This window comes from Poecilia formosa, unplaced genomic scaffold, assembly GCF_000485575.1.
Source record: "Poecilia formosa unplaced genomic scaffold, Poecilia_formosa-5.1.2 Scaffold115, whole genome shotgun sequence".
NCBI lineage: Eukaryota > Metazoa > Chordata > Actinopteri > Cyprinodontiformes > Poeciliidae > Poecilia > Poecilia formosa.
The window spans coordinates 352652-373932 of record NW_006800054.1 but is presented as its reverse complement, the minus strand read 5'-3'; the positions used below and the strand labels follow the sequence as shown (position 1 = coordinate 373932).

At 40.0% G+C, this 21281-nt stretch overlaps 4 protein-coding genes across 4 annotated transcripts; 2 read left to right on the top strand and 2 right to left on the bottom strand.

Moving 5' to 3' along the window:
* Positions 1-556: 556 nt before the first annotated feature.
* Positions 557-3135, bottom strand: eif3g (eukaryotic translation initiation factor 3, subunit G). Its single transcript, XM_007560377.2, has 10 exons — positions 3033-3135; positions 2901-2947; positions 2243-2331; positions 2043-2102; positions 1865-1969; positions 1390-1585; positions 1189-1299; positions 969-1105; positions 730-836; positions 557-656 (listed from the first exon to the last, which is right to left on the bottom strand). The coding sequence occupies exons 1-10, from the start codon at positions 3053-3055 to the stop codon at positions 641-643; spliced, it is 891 nt and encodes a 296-aa protein (XP_007560439.1). The 5' UTR covers positions 3056-3135; the 3' UTR covers positions 557-640.
* Positions 3136-3644: 509 nt separating this feature from the next.
* LOC103143733 (suppressor of SWI4 1 homolog) lies at positions 3645-9687 on the bottom strand. Its single transcript, XM_016675498.1, has 14 exons — positions 9450-9687; positions 9039-9209; positions 8850-8951; positions 8711-8761; positions 8351-8521; positions 8085-8161; positions 7750-7857; positions 7523-7646; positions 7362-7440; positions 7037-7166; positions 6794-6951; positions 6299-6708; positions 6189-6199; positions 3645-4714 (listed from the first exon to the last, which is right to left on the bottom strand). Exons 1-14 carry the CDS (start codon positions 9462-9464, stop codon positions 3778-3780), a joined length of 2544 nt encoding a protein of 847 aa, XP_016530984.1. The 5' UTR covers positions 9465-9687; the 3' UTR covers positions 3645-3777.
* Positions 9688-10626: 939 nt separating this feature from the next.
* angptl6 (angiopoietin-like 6) lies at positions 10627-16372 on the top strand. Its single transcript, XM_007560374.2, has 7 exons — positions 10627-10856; positions 12061-12509; positions 12604-12741; positions 12852-13056; positions 14593-14786; positions 14980-15250; positions 15336-16372. Exons 2-7 carry the CDS (start codon positions 12087-12089, stop codon positions 15518-15520), a joined length of 1416 nt encoding a protein of 471 aa, XP_007560436.1. The 5' UTR covers positions 10627-10856; positions 12061-12086; the 3' UTR covers positions 15521-16372.
* A 65-nt stretch (positions 16373-16437) lies between these two features.
* On the top strand, positions 16438-21267 carry LOC103143730 (hemicentin-1). The gene is made up of 10 exons (XM_007560373.2): positions 16438-16805; positions 17634-17909; positions 18014-18319; positions 18443-18745; positions 18841-19095; positions 19204-19566; positions 19650-19886; positions 19990-20214; positions 20322-20585; positions 20702-21267. Exons 1-10 carry the CDS (start codon positions 16721-16723, stop codon positions 20860-20862), a joined length of 2475 nt encoding a protein of 824 aa, XP_007560435.1. The 5' UTR covers positions 16438-16720; the 3' UTR covers positions 20863-21267.
* Positions 21268-21281: the final 14 nt, after the last annotated feature.

Sequence of the window (21281 nt, the reverse complement as noted above, 5' to 3'; positions counted from 1 at the left end):
AGCCCACACCTTGATAACCTCCAATCTCTAGAGTGGGTTTACAATCCCATCAAGACTGATTATCTTGGTTAGTTGTGCACATTCTTGCTCAATTTGTCTGAATACTACAGTCTTAAATACCCAGCGATTAATGGCTTACACTGCCTATGTTGGTGACAAAAAGGACACTGTAAAAGTTAAGTCTTCACCATGATCAGGCTGGTCATAATTTTCTGAACAGAAATTTAGGTTTTCAAGAACTAAACCACGATCAAAAATAAAACTTAAGCTCTCAAAAACATTAGGCAATCTAAAGTTTATCCTTTTGTAATTACTGAAATAACTTAATCTAATTCCAAGTCATTCTATGGATGTTTACAGCCTCTCCTGTGTAAGAGCTCAACCTCTCAGGTAAGGTTTTATGCAGAATTTAAAGAGAAAAAAAGAATCCTCTTTCAATTTTAAGATAAACTATTAAAGTATAAACAGTTAAGTCTAGGTGTATGGTTGATTTGATTTAAGTAAAACTAAACTTTATATTATAGTCTCTGCCAAAGCCAAAGGATATACAACGATCTGGTAGTGACAATTTATCTTTATTTAGATCATAGTCACATTTTACAGTGACAAAATCAGGCATGTTGAAAGTCTAGTGAATCCCTCAGTTGTTTGAAGGTCTGTAAAGAGAAAAAAAAAGTTAATAAGAAAGCATATTATTAACTTAATACACAACATTAAGTGTAAACTCACTTGGCCCATTCAACATTGAGAATAAGATGATCATATCCAAATCCTGACACGCCTGCGATGGCTCTGGCTGCATCCTCCCGCCGGTGGAAACTGATGAAAGCAAATCCCTGCAGGAAAGACAACATTAGATCAGAAAACCGGTGCTTGTCATTTCCGATCAGTCTATAAAAATCCCAATGCACAATGACAACGAACGGTAATCGACACAGCAGAGACGGAAAAACAGAGCGAGTGCCAACCTTGGACTGTCCGGTATTCTTGTCTTTCGCCAGATAAATTCTCGAGATGGAGCCAAATGGTCTGAAAAGCTCCTGCAGGTCGGTCTCACGGGTGTCCTCGGACAGGTTGGTCACACGGATCGTGGCGTTGTCATCAGCTGTAAGGGTCAATCAGATTAATATTTTGATGCTGTTCAAGAACTGAAATGCAGAAAGTCCTTGCGCCTTCACTGATACTCACCCCTGCGGTTAGGCTGCATGGACTCTCCTCTCCGCGTTCCTCCATCCCTCAGACTCGGGGGAACGTATTTTCCAGTCTTGGCTTGTGCAGGCTGCACAGGTTCTGGTTCAGCTGGTAAGACACACGAGCAAGCCGTTTTAATTCACAACCACTCTTAAATAATAATGATAATCTGAGTATTAAATAGTGAACAAATGGTACCAGAGCCAGGAGACTTCTCTTTGTCTCCAGTAGAAAGACCCAGCTGTTCAGCCAGCTCCTTCTGCATGGGACCCAGGGTGTCCTTGTATGGACAGCGGGTTGTCCAGTGGTCACCTTTACAAATACGACAGGACACAATCTTCTGTCCCTTAAGTTTGTTCATGGGATCTTCTTCCTGATCTTGAGCATTTAAGTCCTGCAAAAATGAGAGGAATTAGCAACTCGGGGCCAAGTTACGGATTCTGCACAACGTATGTTAGAGGCTATTACTCCATTTTTCTTCCTAATTTAATTAGCAAGGTGAGAATGTTTGAAGAGTTGTTTTCAAAGTCAAATGAAGGCAAGTTCAAATTACTAAAATATTTGATCTAATCCACTGTAAAGTGTTCTCTCATCCTTTTATGGATGCCTCAAGTTATTTTTCATTAGTAAGCTGTGAAAAACACTGGGTTCAATAAGTGCACCGGATTCTCACATCTTTGCTGGATATAAAGGTCATGAAGACGTCGTCGCTGACTGTAGTGGTAGCAACATTAGGACCTGGTGGATCACGCTCAGAGTTGCCAAATTTCTTCCAGTTCTGCAATAAAAGAGTGAAAACATATTACATCATTTGGGATCATTCATCAGGTGATTGCACCTTAGATACAAACCTTCCTTCTGGCAACAGCTTTGGATGCTTTCCGTGTCTCGATCTTGAAAGTCCGCACAATCTAGACCAGAAACAAATCAACAACAAAAAAAAAAACATACTAAATATAATTTTATTAATAGAATACTGTAACAAAATAATCCATATAAAATCATGGATGTATTCCACTTTAAGTCTGCCATAATGTGATCATATAATTACCTTGGATTTTTTTCCGTCATCATCTATTTTATATTCAGTGACAGTTTTTATGTTTCCTTTAATGGTTTCCTTTGGAGATGGCAGAGTGCCTGTTGAAAAAGAAAAGATTCTTCAATAGTTATCTTCAACGCAAACCTTTAAAAATCCCTATGAATAAGACATGAGTGACATGTCGGACAATCATAAAGAAAACAAAATAATCACTAGTTTAAACTATTCGTGGTCAGACTGCCAAAAGGAAAGCTGAACTTCTCCATCTGTTGTCACGTCTCCTATTTTTAGCTTTGTCAAAACGAATATGCTGACAAAAAAAGCTAAATATTAATCAATTTGCAGTGGCCTATGTCTATCATAACTGTCTCGTAAACGTAGCCTTCCGTGACATGCTGGAAAACACTGCCCGGGTCCCTATCATCATGTCCGCTTTCTAACTATCTGGTAGCAATTGATCCATGTCTGATAGTCATAAAAATGTCTAATAAATGTCGCTTTACAGCTATTTATCCCGATCAGTCAGTGGTTACATTTTAACTACCTTTTAATGCCCTACAACCACGTGGAAGTGGAAGCCGCCTCGCCGGGCCTCACTCTCCTCCCGCGGACTGCGAACTACCGGAGCTGTGCTAGCGTTAGCTCCACAAGCTAAAATACTCCTTACCTTCATCTCCTTCCTCCTCGACCTGGTCGGCCCAGCTGGGCTTGGAGCTAGAAGACAGAGTTGGAAATTCAGTTTCATATTCGTAAAATACTGTAAAAACAGTCAGAAACAATTAAAACTAGTGAAACTTACTCGTCGTATTCAATCGACGGCATCCTCTTCGTTAGCCTAGCTTCAAGAGGATCGCCGCGAAGTTACAGCACACACTTCCGCCATTGAAACTTCGCAATAAAGGTCTAACGTGACGCCAATTCTTTCAAAATAAAAGTTTGTGGACAAAACTTTTGTTCCCTGTTCTAATAGAAGACAATGCAAACAAGCATCGTATCAGTATCAGCACTATGGATGTAGAAGGTTGATAATTTGGGCTTCTTTGGCAGACACATGTAGCTTTCCTTTGTAAGAAATTATCCTGATTCAGTGCAGTAAATCTATAATGGTTGAGGAAAATAAAGTAATTAAGATTTTGTATTTTAAGACCATGTTTTACCTTTATTTAACCAGGTAAAACCACATTGAGATTTAAATCTAATTTTCAAGAGGGACTTGGGCAAAAATCTGAATTTAACCAAGTTCTTATTAAGGGTTTTCTCGATTTTGCAGATTTTTCATTGAATCTTTGAAAAACATGCTCAATCAAAGTTAACTTAATATTTACCAAGGGGAACAATTATTTTTTTCACAAAGAGAATTTGGTTTGAAACATTTTTTTTTGTCTTTTACATGTAATAAAATGAGGAAAACTTTGAAAAACAGGAAAATCTTTATTACAAACAAATGTGATTAAATGTATTTAGCGCAGAGCTGTTACATTCAGGCGTTTTGCAAAGATACATGCAGCAAAGTTATGTTTAGTCTGAAACCAGGGTCTACTTCCTCATCCTTCTGTGTTGTCTTCTGAGCTCTTTCCGCAGCATGCTACTCTAATACTGTCAAACACAGCCACGTAGAGTATCGGATGGATACACATGTTCAGCGTTGCCAGTCCCTTGGACACTTGGTACATTTTGTACACCCAACAGCTTAGTATGTTGTCGGGGTCATATATCCTCAAGTACAGATTATAGAGTTGGTAGACATGATAGGGCACAAAGGAAACAGCATAGAGGACAATCACTGATAAGACTAACAGGGCAACTTTGCGCTTTTCAAGTGTCGTTATGTTGACATTTTTCCACACAACCCGAAACACCACACAGTAAGAAGTAAAAGTTACTATGAAAGGAACAAGACAGCCAAACACAGCAAGGAACACCCTGTAGATTAAGTCAGATGTCTCGTCAGACATTTGGTGACAGAAAGCCACACATAACGTGTTGTTATTGTAATTGTGTGTACAAAGAGAAGCAAACTTCAGCATAGGGCTGGAGATGACTCCAACAACAATCCATAAGACGACACTGATGACTTTGACATGAAAAGGTTCCACGTACGAGCGGGTGAAGAACGGGCACGCGATGCCCACGCAGCGGTTCACGCTTATTGTCATGACGAAGAAGATGCTCACATACAAGTTGCAGGTGAAAAGGAACCTCTCGATTTTACACACCGCCTCGCCGAACACCCAGTGTTTCCCCAGTGCGTAGTAGACAATCAGCAGAGGCAGGGAGAGGATGTAGAGCAGGTCGCTGATGGCCAGGTTGCAGGAGAGGACAACACCGGAGTGCCAGTTGCGTTTTTCTCTGACGAGCAGCAGCCACAGGGCAAACGTGTTTCCCGCCAAGGCCACCACAAACTCGACCCCGTACATGGCAGGGAGCACGCCAATCTGGAACTTCTCACATTCAGAGAAGTTGACTGCCATCCTGTTTTCTCTAAAAAGTAAAAAACGGAGTAAGACATGAAGTCTATGCAGATTTCAATCAAAAAGTAAAAAAATAACTTCAGCTTACCAAAAAGGCAGACATGCAAACTTCCTACAGCTGTAATTCAATATTTTGTTGATGAAAAGGCTGAAGACAGGAATTGCTCCTCATTCATCCTCTGCTGATAAGTGAGTGATGAGCAGCTCAGAATAACACAAGAGTCACTTCCTTATGCTCCGACTTGCATTGTGCAAGATGCAGAAGGAAAACTGAGCTGTGACGACACCAGCACCATCCATTTGCCAATATTGCGATACAAAAGCCAAGTTTAAGTCAGAACTTTGTTGTTTAGAAAGCGACTTTACACTAAAAACTAAAAATGAAGAGATGGCCGATTGCAAATATGCAGATTCTGAGTGGGAATGCATAACAAGATGGAATAAAAATACTTATTTAAATTACAAAATAATAATAAAAGTGCACATTTAATCAATCAAAAATAATCTAAATCAGAAAGTAGTTTGTTAGAATAACTATTTGCAAGTGGAAAATATATGTCACCATGATTGGCTTGCTGAAGACCACTATGGCCTAAATAAAAGCCACAACGAAATCTTTAAGGGTTGTGACTAATTCTCTGAGCAAAGCTGCATTTGAAAGTGGAGCCAATGACCGCAGCATTGAACAGAAAAAGATTTCCAATACATCTGATTACACACAAGCAGATATTCAGTTCTCAGAATGCCATCAGTACTGATCATAAAAAAAGGATGTAAACTCACTTCAAGGCTTGTTAGGGAAGTAGTTTGAATATTATTTTTAGAGTGTGGCTTGCCCACACACACAATGCCAGTGAAGTGTGATGTGCAAGAGTCATTTTCATCAGTTTAGATAATATTTAGATCTGAAGGTGTTAGAACATTATTTACAAATGATTATCAGAACGTTTTGGTTTCATGGTTTAGTGTTCTTTAGTCATAACATACATCTTAATCTAGATTTTAGTTTTTCTTTGCAGTGCAGTTCTTTGTTTAGATTCACAATTTTGTACTCTAATTTAGCTTCCATCGTTCAGATTACTTTACTTTCAGAGAAATTTACAAAATGGCATCAGATTATTGGTGACAGTAAATATTTAGCCGTCATTTTCCCATCCTTATACTTTACATTCACTTTTAATTGTGTTGAACGCTTAATTCTTTGTTCTTCAAATTTGATTCTCAACTGTGAGCCCTAATGTTGGGTTACAGCGAGAAGCTAAACAAATGTTCCCAATGAAGTTAATCTAAACCAAAAACACTTTTATATTAGAATACCTAACATTAATGAAATTTACAAGTCAATGAAAGGACAAGAACTTCAGAGCTGTATATTTTATCAAAAATTGTTTTATTTTTGTTCTGAAGTCGACAACTATAAAGCAATAAAGAACATTTCTGTAGGTTTTAGAATTTTACAATTCATTCATTTGAAACTGTCCAACATTTCCTCAGACTGAAGCAGTAAGAGCAAATACATTCGCTGCCTTCTGCTGCCTTTGGAAGGTACTACATCCGAAGTCCAAATGAAGGGGGAAAAAAAAGCAAAGTTTCACCGCTTTCCCTTTGTCCGCGTGAAGCCTTGCTTTCCGCCTGCACCTTTCTTCTTGAGGCCAGGCTTACCTTTGTGACCTTTTGTCTGAAACTTTTTGTCCTTGTTTTTCTTTCCATCAAAGTTTTTGCGTGGAAATTTAGTTTCCCTCTCTCCAGATTTCTTAGAGCCAAATGCTTTTCCTGGAGGCCGCCTTTTGTTCCCAAATGTTTTCTCCTCATCTTTAGATTTCTTCCATCCTTTTCCGTGAGGAGCTTTTCCTGTTTTGTCTCTGTGGTGCCCCATTGCACCTTTTCTTTTTGGTGATTTGGAATCTGGTTGTTTTGAGGATTTACCAGGCGACAGCTTTCTCTTCTTGGCGCGGTCGTGAGATTTCTCTGGACGCCGCCTCTTCTTGGCCCCCGGAAACATATCTGCATTGTCGAGAAATACGTTTTAAGAATTTAAAGCAACACTAGTGCAACAAACGGTGCACAGCTGTTTGACTTGAGTACTCACCTTCATCTGGTTCTTGCCCCACAGCCTGTCTGTAGTACTCCACATCATCATCGGATTCAACAGCAGCTGGCCGATCGTCCTGCATCCCTGGATCTTCCACCTCACTGTCCTCCTCAGCTTCAGCTTGTTTCTTCTTTATGCCTTCCAGACTCTTTTTCCTTACAAGATGAAAATATTTTACAGACTTCAAGCATTAGCAATAAAGAGAAAGAAAACTGCTCAATGATTTTAGATTCAAATTACTTGTTCTCTTCTCGTTTCTCTTTCTTCGTCGCCACATTTTGCTCCTGTGTTTTCCTGCGTTCCTCCTTTTCCTTCATCTTCGCCTCCTTCCTCTTCAGGATCTCCCGTATTTCTTCCTCTGTCTTGGAAACTGATACAAAAAAAAAAAAAAAACCCAGACTGAGAAACGGGTTTGTGCCAAATGTGCCTGAAGCTAATAAGGAGCTCAGGATGAATCAGTAAGCGTTTACTAGTAGAGATAAATCATAGAATTCATAATGCTATTGTCATCATGTTCATCTGGACATTTGAAGCAGAAACAAGCTGGGAGAAACCATTCACTCACTCATGGAGTGGTAAAGGATGTTCCCGTCTCCCATCCCTTCCTGGATCTTCACCAGCTGCAGCGTCATTCGAGGACCGATCTAAAAGGAGCAAAGTGAAACGGGTTCAGCTGATCCACATGGAGAGGAGGGGTTTGACGTACTCTAGTCGCTTCGTACGCACTTCGGTCAAACGGACAGCGCTCTGCTGGGACGGCATGTTGCCTCTTCCGGAGTACATCTGCGGCAGCTCCGTTATGTTGTGCTCGCCGTCCTGCTCGGCTTCGCTTTCAGACAAGTTTGCTCCCCTGAAGAGTTGTTAAAAGAAAGAGTTCAGGTAAATTTCTACTTTTGTAAAATGGAAGCAATCTGCTTTTTCCAGTGCCGCGAGAAGAAAACAGAGAATCTTACTTCACCAGCAGTTCAGTGATATCCTCAAACTTGCTCATATTGGGGAACTTTTCTTGCATTAGCTTCTTTATTCCTCGGCTCATCCCCACAGGGACGACTTTCAGGCTACTACAGGACGCAAACAACAACCACAAAAAAAAAACCCTCTTAATTTGTGACTGAAAAAAAAAAAACCCTCAATAAATAACAGAACTCTGTCTCAAAGTGTGAAGGCGCATCAGCGCGTTTACTTTTGACATGCATCATGAAAGTGTCAAGTCGTAATCTGTCATCATCTGAGCCCATCACTTCAAAACGCTGATATCAGATCAATACCTTTACATATCATTACTTACTAGTGTCGAAACTGAATTTCCTGGGATGCGGGGTCAAAACTGAACAGTACACACCTCTTGATGGTGTTGAGGTTTACCTAAGAGAGAGAGAGAAAGAAAAAAAAAGTTATACCCAAGGCTTAAACTTGTATTGTGCTGAAAACCCATTTCACAACAACAAATCAGAAAGCGTTTACTTTTGAGATCTTCACAGACACTCAGAAGACTATACTGTCATCACGTCGTTCACAACGTAAGGTGGATGATTTTTGTTTTACTAAACGCACCTTTTGGACGTTTATGGAGGGGAACATGTTCTGGAACATGGTGGCCATGAGTTTTACGTGCATGCCATCCACTCCAAAGTTGCTGAGGATGAGAAGTGGATGGTGGGTGAACTGCTGCTCATGCATCCTGTGCTTCTTCAAAGATGAAACCACGTCTTTGATAAGGGAATACTGGAAAGGGAAAAATAAAATATAAAAGTACTGAATAAATGTTGATTTATAATTAAAAGGGGGTCATCAAATGGCTTTTGTAGATTGGGTTCGTCAGTGCGTTTACTTGAAAAACATCACTTTACAATCAAGTTTCTGTGCGTCATCATGTGAACCCGGAAAATTTGACGTGGATGCTACAAAACTTACCTTGAGGACCTTAAAATATAGCATGGGGCCTTTGGGAAGTCGAGCGAGTCTCTGGAAGGAGAAAGAAAATTAAACTGATGGTGACGCAGTCTTGACGTGACAAAACTGTATGTAGATCCTGATCAGATTCAGGTCTCACCATGTTGATGGTGTCGGGAGTTTTGCCAAAGATAACGAAGTGGGTCACTCCCAGGGGTCCTGCTACCGACACAAAATCCTTAAGGAGATTTTTTTTCCGTACCTGGATTTTAAACAGAAGACAAAGGCACAAACATGAGTAGATGAGTGGGTTGTTAAAGCTTAAACTGGCTTTCAGAGGAAGACAGACCTTCAGAGAGACTGCGGTGTAAGGTTGCATGACTTTCCTCATGTCCTGGACGAGCTGACCCACGTTTTTTCCAACCTGACCCCGTTGAAACACGAAGGAGTGGGGCACAGACCTGTAGGCATCCTCAGCCACGTGGACAGCCTGGGCTCGAGATTTCTTCTGGTTTTTAGTCTGATGAAAAAGAAAACATGAACAGAGCTCATTACTACGGTTTAATATCCAAGACGCACGTTTCTTACACAACGCGAAATATGAACGTGATACAAATTTACAACCCAACACATATACATAAATGTCTCTCCACCAGAGCTAGATATCATAAAACAAGGCTTTTTACCAAAAACAAATCAATACGCACGCCTATATAAATGGTTATTAGCCATTAGCTCCCATGCTATGTCTGGCACTTACCTTTGATTTCCCCATGATTTAACTTGAAGCCGACTGAATGGTTTCACCACAAAAACTCGAAAAATGTTGCTAAAGTATATATAGGCTAACCATACTGGTTACATAAACTGCCTCAGCTAAATGTTTCAAATCACTAAAGTTGAAATAATCCGCTTTAAAGTGGTCTACGTTCTCTCCACATGGTGTTCTCGCTATGTGCAGCACACTAATATGTCCGTGCTTCACGTTCAAGCTTGCTAGTTCCGAGCTATAGATTATAGTTTGACCACAAGAGGGCAGAAGAAAAGCGCACAATGAAAGGTAGAAATCTTTTTGACCACTAGAGGACAGAAGACGTGCAAATCGTAAGGTCAAACTCATGTAGTTATTGTATTACAGAAAACAGAAATAAATGCATGAGTTTAATGAGTAAGTAAGAAAATTGAATTATCTATAAATCCATCTTACTATATTTTAAGCAGAGAAAACCTCTTGTGTGCTTTAAAATTGCAGAACAAAATAAAGTACATACATCAACACTTGTGAAACCAGATGCTTTACATCTCTGTCGATCAGAAACAGATACACACGAATAAGATGCATTTTTGGGAGTTGCGCTTACTAACATTCACAACTGCCCTCATATGTGGAGGAACCAAAATAGGTCTATGTCAAATGTTACTTTACAACAGCCCACGCAATATTAAACAAAGTCATTCACAGGTTACATTATATGAAATAGATATCAAGCCCTAAAAACCAGATTCTTTCCTCACAATTTGGACAGAGGCAATGCATGTGTGATTTGTGTCTTGTTTTGATTATTCTTGCCCATTTCCTACAATAGCAAGAAAGGTGTAAACATATGATTTAAGGTTTAAAATGTACGTATTATTCGCAGCAACAAAAACTCTACACAAACACAAACAAAGATTTAAGCAAAAATGCCTAACTGAATGTTTATTTTTTAATAAAACCAGCCTTCATTGAAGATGGGCAACATCTGTGAAGTGAGTTGTGGGTATGACTCGAAGCTACAGCTTCAGCACAATGCCTTAGTGCTCTTGTCTGTCGTAATAGTGAGTTCATGGCAGGCAGGATAGCAGATGATGACAGAGGGAGGAGACATTCAGATTCCTGCTCTGAGTACAAAGCTGAGCCTGCAAGGCGGTGGCACTGGGATACTTTGTAATTACATATCTCTTTCTTTAGAGATCCTGACACAGGAGGAACTCAGCCGACCAAGAGCAAATGTGGCTTCTGAGAAACCTGACTGCTGATTTGATCCAAACCTAAACACTTTCAGATTTGATTTTATTAATTCAAAGTGTGCAACTTTTAAACTTTTAAAAATATTTTGACATTACTTTGGGCTGCTGCTGCTGCTGCTGCAGAAAAGGACATTTGTTGTACATTTCATTTGCAAAGGTAAGTTATTAAAATGTCCAACCTTGTTCAGAAGAATGTTTAAACCTTGCCTATATATATATATAATTAAGGTTAAACGGAGCAAAAGAGCAACAACAGTTGTCTCAACATCAAATAAAACATTGCTATGGATATTTGTCATTGAGACGCTTGTGTAATTCAAGATCATGTATCAGTGGTTTCCTGTTCGCTTTGCTCATGATTTTGTCAGGTTATCTGCGCTGTTGATCCAGAGATGGATGGATGTTGGTTTTGTCTGGTTTGTGTTGGCTGTCATCCTCTTTGTTGTTGATATGCCAATTTTCAGGAAGGTGAGAAATGCAAGAACAAATGGTATGTGAGGGAAGCCTCTAATTCTGCAGCATAAAATGTAAAATACAAAACCAGAGCTTGATAATTCAAACCAGGTTTATTTCTAGTCAAATTGCCCTTATCAAAATACACCCCTGATGGGACACCAAAGAGAATTGGATTTTGGGGCCATCAGTCACCGCAACTTGATCAATGTTGCCTTTATAACATCAGTGTTTAAACATTTCTGCCTGTCTAATGTAACCATTATCGCCCTTTACAGATTTAAAGTTTTACTGCCCATGCTACTATTTACATTCTTTTCATTCATGTTTTGTGTTGCTTTAACAGATTCGTTTTACATCACATATAAACTGATTGGTGCTTAAGATGAAATATAAAAGTGTAAATATATTCAAATGACATTTTGTCAGTTCTAAGAGAAATGATTTTGTTGAGTCTGGAGCTCATAAGTTTATATACTGTCTTAACAGAGGATGACAATAAGCTAGCATAACACAACTTGATCTCCATCTTGTCCTCTTAGAAGTTGATGTCAGATGACCTCTGGGAAAGTCAAACATTTTTCCTAATGTAGGCATAAATCGTTTCTTTACTTCTCTGGTTTGGGTGATTGCATTAAGGGGAAAGGAAGAACCTTAATCCTTATAACAACAAAACAGTAAACTCTGAAAAAACACACACTATACCCATTTATAATAAACATTTTAAAAATGAAGGATCACAGTTTTTGTTTTCTTTAAAACAAAAACTTTTGAAGGCTTTTGTTGGTTTGCAAACGCTTATTTTGCCTTGCATGTCCTCAAGAAACTTATCTCCTTATGCACACTGTCAAAGATGGCCGGTTCTTTGGGATATATTCTCATCATCATTCTTCCTCTTTCACCATCAGGTTGTCCTCAAATATTCGACTGATTAATGGATAGCACACTGGCAACATCTCTCAAACTTTTCTTCATCCTTTGCGTGACTACTCATAAAGCTGGAGCGTCCTCGGGTCTGAAAGCAGGTCGTTGCTCCTACACCTTCATTGTTCCACAGCAAAAAATCACAGGAGCTCTGTGTTTGAACACGCACTCTTCAATGCCCAACCAATCAGAGGTAGCCGCTCTGCAGTTGGCACTCAGACGACAGCAGAAGCAACTGGAGAAGCTCCAGAGTCAAATGGAGCATGAAGGGTCTCTTGCCGCAGAGGTGAGAGCCTTGCGCAAAGAGAGCAGCGGCATGAATTCCCGAATTGCCCAACTTTACGCCCAGCTGCTGCATGAAGTCATCCATAAGAAGGACCAGACTTTGGAGCACCAGAGGTTGGAGAGCCTCCTCCTGAATGCGACGACACATGTGAGCCAAGAGTTGCGTAGAATGCAACATCTTACAATTGGTTGAGATACCGAGCTCATCTTCATGTTTTTCTGCTTGTGGCGGGGAACTACAGGCTTTGCAGGTGTCCAGTAGCTACAGGGAACTGGAGAAGAAATATGGAGCACTCACCTCCATGATGAGCTCCCAGAACCAGGTTATCACCAAACTGGAGAAACAGTGCCAGTGCAGGGACTCCAGTCAGCCCTCGGTGGTAAGAAGCATGCTGCTTTTTTTTTTTTTTTTTTTTTTTTTTTACATTTAACATGTAACTGTCTGAAGGTCAACAAATAAGCAGGCGTTATTTTATGTTGGTCTGGACAGGCGATGACTGAACCCCCCAAAAATCGTAGTAATGAGCACAGCAACTACAGCGTCAAGGCCACCGTCCTGACAAATGACGTTCAGAGGGACCAGAGCGCTCCTTTACACCAACTACAAGCAGAAACAGTCGGAGATCAGTCCTTCTCTACTATCAGTCCTCCTACTGAACTGCCTCTCGTTGGGTTCCCTCTCACTAAATCCCCAGGTACAACAACGTAGAGCATCTGATTGAACTCCAAACTTTGTGCATAAACAGGTCTTACTTCTGTCATAGTTATTTATTTTCTCAGATAAGAAGCAGAAGCTCAGGGAGTCAGTGACCTGCTGATAGAGGTCTTATCTTCTTGGGAAAACCTAAACAGTGTCAAACACACCAAGCGCGTGTCAGATCACGGCCTCTATAATGAACACACATTTGTTCCGCAGTATTTGCTGGTGCTTTATATTACACATCTAGCGGACAGTTGTACAAACTATTTCAAGATTGAGCAGAGAGCAAGTGACCACGGCTCTTTTTTGTCCCTAAGTGTGATTAAAGTTTTTTTTTTTTTTTTTGCTGCATTTAGCTCATGTGAAAATGCTCTTTATGGTAGCGCTTTAGAATTTCACTGTGTGGGAGTTGTTCTTCTGTGTATGCATTTTGTCCATGCAGATTCCTATGTTCACCTTATCAAATTCCCCACGTCCAAGAAGATAAGTGGGAGCTGCAGAGTGTTTTGCTCTACCAACCCCAAGCCTGGATTTTAGTCCACAGCTCAAAAACCAGCACAACTAGAGCACAATTATAAGCAACTAAAACGTCTACAAATTATTAAATAAATATTTAGAGATATGCCATTGACAATGGCCCATTGTCAATTGAAAGAAAAAAAGGAAGATATGTTAATTTTTATTTTTTTGAACAAAATTGTGATTTTAGTACAGTTTTTAGCTTTTCTTGACACCAGCAGGGATGTAGTAAAGAACAGCAAACCGGTTCAAATCCTGATGGTATGGGTTTAGGAACATCAGGTTTATTTTTCTCTCTTCTTGTAATCATGCATACAGAAGCAAGATGGAGGATGCTAATGCTGGTTAGCCCTTTTCATACATTTCCAAGTGACTGGTTCTTTCTGTTGTTGATGTTTTTTCCCCTCCCTTTTTCTCCAATTTCTAAGGTTCTCCTACCTGAAGCTTTCCAGCAGTGCTAATTATCTGTGGGTTTTTTGGCTCATGTTTTCTTCCTGGCAATTTGCACACATTGTCATTTTCTGTGACAGCTTGTTTAAATTCACTAAGGAAAAAAGTGCTAAAACTGGCACCCTGCTTCTTGTGAAGAAATGTGTTAATATGATATATATAAAAAAAACATCCTTAAGACAAGTACAAATGGTGATATAAAAATATGAACAGCAAAAATGACAGAGCAGTTGCAGGCGAGGGTGTGAACAGCACCCCAGTGAAAAGTGTTCACCCAAAACTAATATTCAAAATGAAACCTAGTGCAACCAGTTCACTAATTAGTAAGGAAAAATAACATGTGTGTAATTTAATTTCAAGATCAAAACAGTTATCTTGTAAAGCTCTCATAGGTACTTGTATACAATTCAGAAAACCATGTACTATTTTCCCTTTATTTCACAATCACACCATTTTCTGTTGGCCAGTCACACGACATCGCAATAAAACACATGATGAATTATTGTGCAAGGTATTGTAACAGTATTACATTGGTTGCATACAGTACATCTTTTTTGTTTAGGGCCATGGCGGGACTGCCAGCATGTTCTGGATTCAGGCGAGACCACCAGTGGGATTTACCTGATTCATCTTCAGAGTGCCAATCGACTCTTTCAGGCCTGGTGTGAGCAGAGTCAGGCTCAGGGTGGGTGGACTGTCATCCAGAGGAGACAGGATGGGTCAGTCAACTTCTTCAGGACTTGGGAGCAGTATAAGGTAACACCAAACAACTTTGAACCACATAGATAGATAGATAAAACAGAGACAGACAGTCAGACAGACAGACGGATCGATTGACTGACAGACAGATGTATTAGAAGTGAGTCATTCAGGAGGTGTATTAGATTACTTACTTAAGTAAAAGTCATAGAAATTGAGCCTAATTTTCTTTTGCACGGCATTGTTACAGCAAGGCTTTGGAAACCTAAACGGTGAGTACTGGCTTGGCCTGGAACACCTCTACTGGCTGACCCAGCAGGCCAAGTACAAACTCCGGGTGGTCTTAGAAGACTGGCAGGCCCGGCAGGTGTCTGCTGAATATGACAGCTTCCACCTGGAACCGGAGAACGACTGGTACCGCCTGCGCTTGGGACAATACCACGGCAATGCAGGGGACTCCCTGTCATGGCACAACAACAAGGCCTTCACCACTCTGGATCGCGACAAGGACAGCTATCCAGGTCTGTCGCCATCTTGTCTCTGCCCAGCAGTTTTCTGAAATGATTTGACTTTTTGTGTCAATAACTGTGTTTCGTGCATCATCAGGTAACTGCGCTCATTACCAGAAAGGAGGCTGGTGGTATCACATGTGCGCGCACTCCAATCTGAACGGCATGTGGTATCGGGGTGGACACTATCGAAGCCGCTACCAAGATGGTGTCTACTGGGCTGAGTTCCATGGAGGGTCCTACTCCCTGAAGAAAGTTTCCATGATGATCAAACCCACCTGAGCTGCATTACTGCAGGAACTCACAAGGGATAACACTGACAAGGATAAAGAAGATGAAGAAAAAGTTAAACATTATGAATAAAATGCATAGTTACAGAAATGTTTTAACACAAATGCCTTAGCTGACATAAATCGTTGAGTTACGAATCATGGCTGTGACTCAGACGTTTCCTTCTCCCTCTGCTCAGATATATCTGACTCAAGTTATTGAAAGCGGCTGCACTCAAAGCAAAAACGCTTTTCCCCACATTGCTGCTTGTGGACTTAGACAATTTTCTCTGACGCCCTGATCCCTCTGTGGTTGTTTGACATTTTTGGTGTTATTGCCTCCGCTCTGCACAGAGGTTTGGTTGGTTCAATGATGCAGCTACAGAATATAGGATATTTTTTAGATCTTTTTACGCATTAGATCACTCTTCCTCTGTCTCTTTTTAAAACTGCTGCTTCTCTCTTGGTCAGTCTTAATAATTGCATTGTGCCCTACATGCCCTTCTCTCTGTAGTCATCACTGGTTTTACTGTTACATGGAGACAGTTTGTTGATTTCATGCCACGTCACCAGATTTCTTATTTCTGTTGGCTACCATTAGTGGTCAGTGATTCACTCCAGTTTTATCAATAAGATTCTGTGTGATGTTATCCAGTATGTACCAACACAGTCATTGGATTAGCATTTAGACAACAGATATGGAAACCTTAAAGCAAAGAAAGATTTACATCTTGGCAATAGCATTAGTCTCTTAAAATAAGCCATAAGGCTTTGACTGGCCAGCTTGTTCAGCCATTTTCAAGAGAAGGCACTATTGATCAAAACCTATATTGTACTTGTATCTTAAAAATGAACACAATAAAAATGCTTTGATGTCCACTCAAAGGTTGAGAACTCTAAAAACTTATTTTACAAATTACGTCTACATCTTTTCTATGGAATTTTGTGACCTCATTTATCACAGTTTCATCAAACAAATCATCATCAGAAGCTGCACTAAAGGGCGGAGAGAAATAAAAGAACGGTTGCACCAGCCTTTCCTGTTTCCTGTGCAAGAGGGTGGATTATTTACCCGGTAGCGTGCTTTCTTTTTCCTATAGTAGCTGTTCAACTGTCGGCACGTGCTGAGGCCAGTTTTTGGCCGGGATTTAACTCATCCAGCTACAAAACCCATCATTCTTTGGATCCTCCCTAAACACTATTCACCTCCTTCATGAGCTCCCATCCACCTGTGAGTCAGTCCGGCATGCTGCCTCTCGTGATGTTGGGCCTCCTCCTGCTCTCATTGTTATCTTGTGGTGAGTGGAAACAGTGCATTGAGGCTGTGTGATTGCTTCGTACTATTTTAAAGTTTTGTTTATTACTAGGATGTGATGTCGAAGTAGATTTTTTCGTTTTGTTTTGTTATTATTATATATATTTTTTTGTTTCAGTTACTATTTGAGGCAACTGACTACTATGTAGAAATGGAAAATTCTGTTAAAGACAATTAATCTTAAAGAAATAATTTCTTACAATTTTGGTATTAGATAACTGATGGTTGTGAGAATTAAGTTTTACAAAGTTAATGTCTTTCACTTCTCTGTTCTATTGGTGTGAAATAATGTGATTCTAATGGGAGGGGTAGGTGTTAAAACACTCATATGTCACCTAAAGGTTTACCTTTTGGGTTGGGTTTTTTTCGGAATTTGGTTTTGTTGTTAAGTTTTTTTTTTTTTTGCTTGCCCAGGCCCTTTTTTTTCCGTTTTTTGGTTCCTTAATTGCTTTTTTTCTTCCCTTCGGCTTTTTTTTTGATGGTTTGGGTTTTCTTGGTTAAAAAAGAAATGATCAGTTAATTCGCCTTTCCTGTGTTAACTGAACTTAAGGAGGTATTTCCTATATTCGGCCTGTTAAGGTCATACAACGGTGAATTAGACAGTTTAAGAACAATCACTCGTTTATTGTAGCCTGCAAAATTTATTTGAGAATTATTTATTTTGTCTGTCTGTATCGTTTAAACCAAAATGAATATCAGAATTTGCACCTTTTCTGTCAACTTTAGAAAAGGTTGCATAAAAGATGCAGCATAACCAGTACCACCAGAAGGCAGCAAATACTACCTCATATAATTATTTCCGTATCAACAGGGGCTGACCTCACCTGCCCCCCGACGACTATCCTGACCTTGGATGCTCCTGTGATCATAGAAAATGGAACACAACTTTATGCAAGCTGCAACACCACAGAAGAAGATTTCGAGGAGTTGAGCCTATGCCTTGGGAACGTATGCTGTGAAAATACGCAAAAGGATGGCGTTGTCTCCTGTGTTGCAAGAGTGTCAGACTTTGAAATGAGGGCAGAGTGCAAAATGAAGCTAAATGAAACCCATGAATGCAGTGAAGGCCGTGAAATCACAGTGTACAGTAAGTTTCTTTTCAATTAGAGACAAAAGCCTTGCAGAGAGATGTCTAACTATGAACACTAACATAATTTTATTATTATTATTTTTATTATTATTATTTTATAGAGAACCCAAAGGTTATGCTCTCTGTGAGGAACGGAAATGCAACGCAGTCAGACTACGAACTGCAGTGTGACGTCTTTGATGTTGCCCCTGCTCAAAACATCTCTGTCACGTGGTACCGAAATAATAAAACCTTTGAGTCCTTTATGAATTCGACTGAAGAGCCAGAAAAAACTTCTTACGTACTGGGTGTCAACATCAGCAGGGAAGAGAAATTTGCTGAGTTTAGATGTGAAGTTCAACTGAAATTTGAGGAACTAAAACCACAACATCCTGTTATTTCTACAACACATCATCTCTCAGCACGCTGTGAGTAAAAATGTTGCCTGACAATAATGTTATATTTTTAACATGTGTGGTTCCAAAAACACGTTATTAGAATTTCAACCAACATAAATTTTCACTTGGCTTTTTTTTTTTTTTTTTTTTTAGATGCTCCTGAGCTCAGGACAAATTCTTCTAACAAGACCATCACTGTGGCCATGGGTGGCAATGCAACCTTGCTCTGTGACATAGAGGGGAACCCGCCTCCTGTGTATCAGTGGACCGTTGATGAACAGCCTATGTTGGAAACCACAAACAGGCTTCACATTACCCAGGTCAACAGAAGTTCAATTTACAGATGCACAGCTACCAATATTCTGGGAAATACAGCTATGCGTATTGTTGTTGACGTGGAAGAAAATGACACAACAACAGACCCTCCAGCCATGCCAACACCCGAGGCGCCTGAAAGTATGCTTTCATACTAATATTATATGTCGTCTTAATATGTCTTATTGTGCACCAAATCAAAGTTATGGTTAAAAATTTTTGCTTTTCAATGACAGATTGCGGCTTAACTGTGACGCCCGCCGAAGTTTATGTGAAATATGGAGATTCAGCTTCGATTAATTGCAGCACAACCATCAAAGATGCTGCTATAATGAGCTGGGAGTTTGCAGTTGGCGAGACTTCTGGTGCATCTCCTCCTCATGTCACCTGGATGATTGAGAAACTAGAAGATTTCACCGTGGAACCTTTCTGCTTTGTCACTCTGGATACAAATGAACAGTGCAAAATGAAACCAAACATCACTCTTTATAGTGAGTACTCAACCACGCCTTTTGCTTTTCACTGTTTTAACCTGGAAACTCTTTCATTCAGTGGTGGAAATATTATAAAATGTGCTGTTTTATTTATTTATTTTATAGAGCTTCCAGATTCTGTGGTGGTCTCTGCAGTGGGTAATCGTCCAATGAAAGAAGGCGAAGAGCATCAGCTGCAGTGCCACATTTACAATGTGGCCCCTGCAAAAAAGCTCTCGGTGAAGTGGTATAAAGACGATGAAACTGTCCTCACTGATGACCTACAAAGCTCTGACGTGACGCCACTCCCAAAATGCCTTAACGACTCCACCGTGAGACTGTGCAATGTATCATCTATCTATACCTTCACTGTCAAGAAAAGTGACAATGGATCACCTTTCAGATGCGAGGCTGAGTTTCAGTTTGGTCCTGCGGGGCCACTGGTGCCCCCCTCCATGGCCTCAGAACCTTACACTGCTGTTGTACACTGTAGGTTCTTCATCGCATTATATTTAGTGTTTCTATACCTACCAAGTCATGTTTAAATAACTGAATCCTTTTATTTTCTGCAGATAAGCCGACCATCAAAAATTGCCCTAGTTATTATGCTGGTGTGGAAAATAGCTTCCGCCTGAATGATTTGCCATGTGAAACTGATGGGAACCCTCCACCTGCTATTGAGTGGTATTACAATGGTACACTGATTGACTCATTCAAGCTCCTTACCAGGGCTGAATCTGGGATCTACACCGCTACAGCGCATAACTCAATGGGACAGGTTAACATTGATGTTCACATCACAGTTGAATGTGGGTCTACAACATTGAACTTTTACATTTTACTACAAGAAAGCCAAAAAAAAAAACAACAACTGTTGATTATTCTGAATAATATTTTGATGTTTCTTTACAGATGCCCCTAGGTTTTCCTGTCAGATGCTGTATGAGGTTGAAGTAAAAGACATGCTGAAACCTTTGTGTAAACCAGAAGGTTTACCTCTCCCTACCATAACTTGGTTTAAAAACGGAAAAGAGCACTTTTCACAGCACTGGGAAAAACACGAGAGTGGAAACTATTCAGTGAAAGCATCCAACAAACATGGAACAGCTGAGCACACGTTTTATCTGGACATTTTATGTAAGTCAAAACTTTACAGCTGCACTCTCTTTACTTTATGCCCGCTGTGGCTGCAAACAACTTAAACATGATTTCAGAAGTCTTTCATTTTTCTCTCCATTCAATAGACCCCCCAGAGTTCACACAGCCAGATACAACCACAGGAGTTGTTGTAGACGGAAATGTGTCTTTAGTTTGGGAAGCTGACGGGAACCCCAAGCCCGAGATCCAATGTAACGACTCGTTAGCAGAGAATGTACGGGCGTCCACTGTGGGGCGCCAGAGGATCATTACCGTCACAAGAGCCACGTCTACTAATGCAGGCCGTTACATCTGTGTTGCCACGAATAAAGTTGGGAAAGTGACAAGAGCAACCACTCTGGTGTTGCAAGGTATTATTCTGTGCAGGAAAAAATTTTGGAGTATTTCTAATGTCACAAAGGATGAAAAAAATACACAAAGAGACGCAAGCTATTGTTTCAACTTTTTTATTTTTCTTCTTTTGCAGATAAATCCACTGACCTCCTCCAGTATTGGTGGGTTTTACTACTAGCCCTGACAGCCGTTGTAGTTTTGGTATTTGTTTTTATACTAAAGGGCCGCAAAAAACATGGACGATATAATTTCCCATTGCAAGTCAGATACACTGCAGAGAATGGGACGACATAAGCGAATGGCGGAAGCTTGAAATGAAGACAATTAAGCAGCCTGTAAATAAACGTTATTACTGTTAAAAACAACGATGTGTTAAGTGATGTATGCCTCAAAGATATGTTCGCCAAGAAATTGATCTCACAGTAACTGCTTCTTATGTTATTTTGTTGTATTTCAGCTTTTAAATAGACTTTTAACTCTTTCATTTCACTGCATTTGTATTTTTTTTCTGTCATTGTTGGTTTTTGAATATGTTAAAATATGAGACTTTTATCAGAGTACATCTTTCAAAATACTGGATTTAAAAAATTGAGTAATTTATGCTACTTGTTTTAACTTGAAACACTGTATCTCTTTCTGAACTGTTCTGTCTGACTTTAACTACTGGCTATTAAAAAGAAACTTTCAGCATGCTGATATCTGCTGGGAGAAGA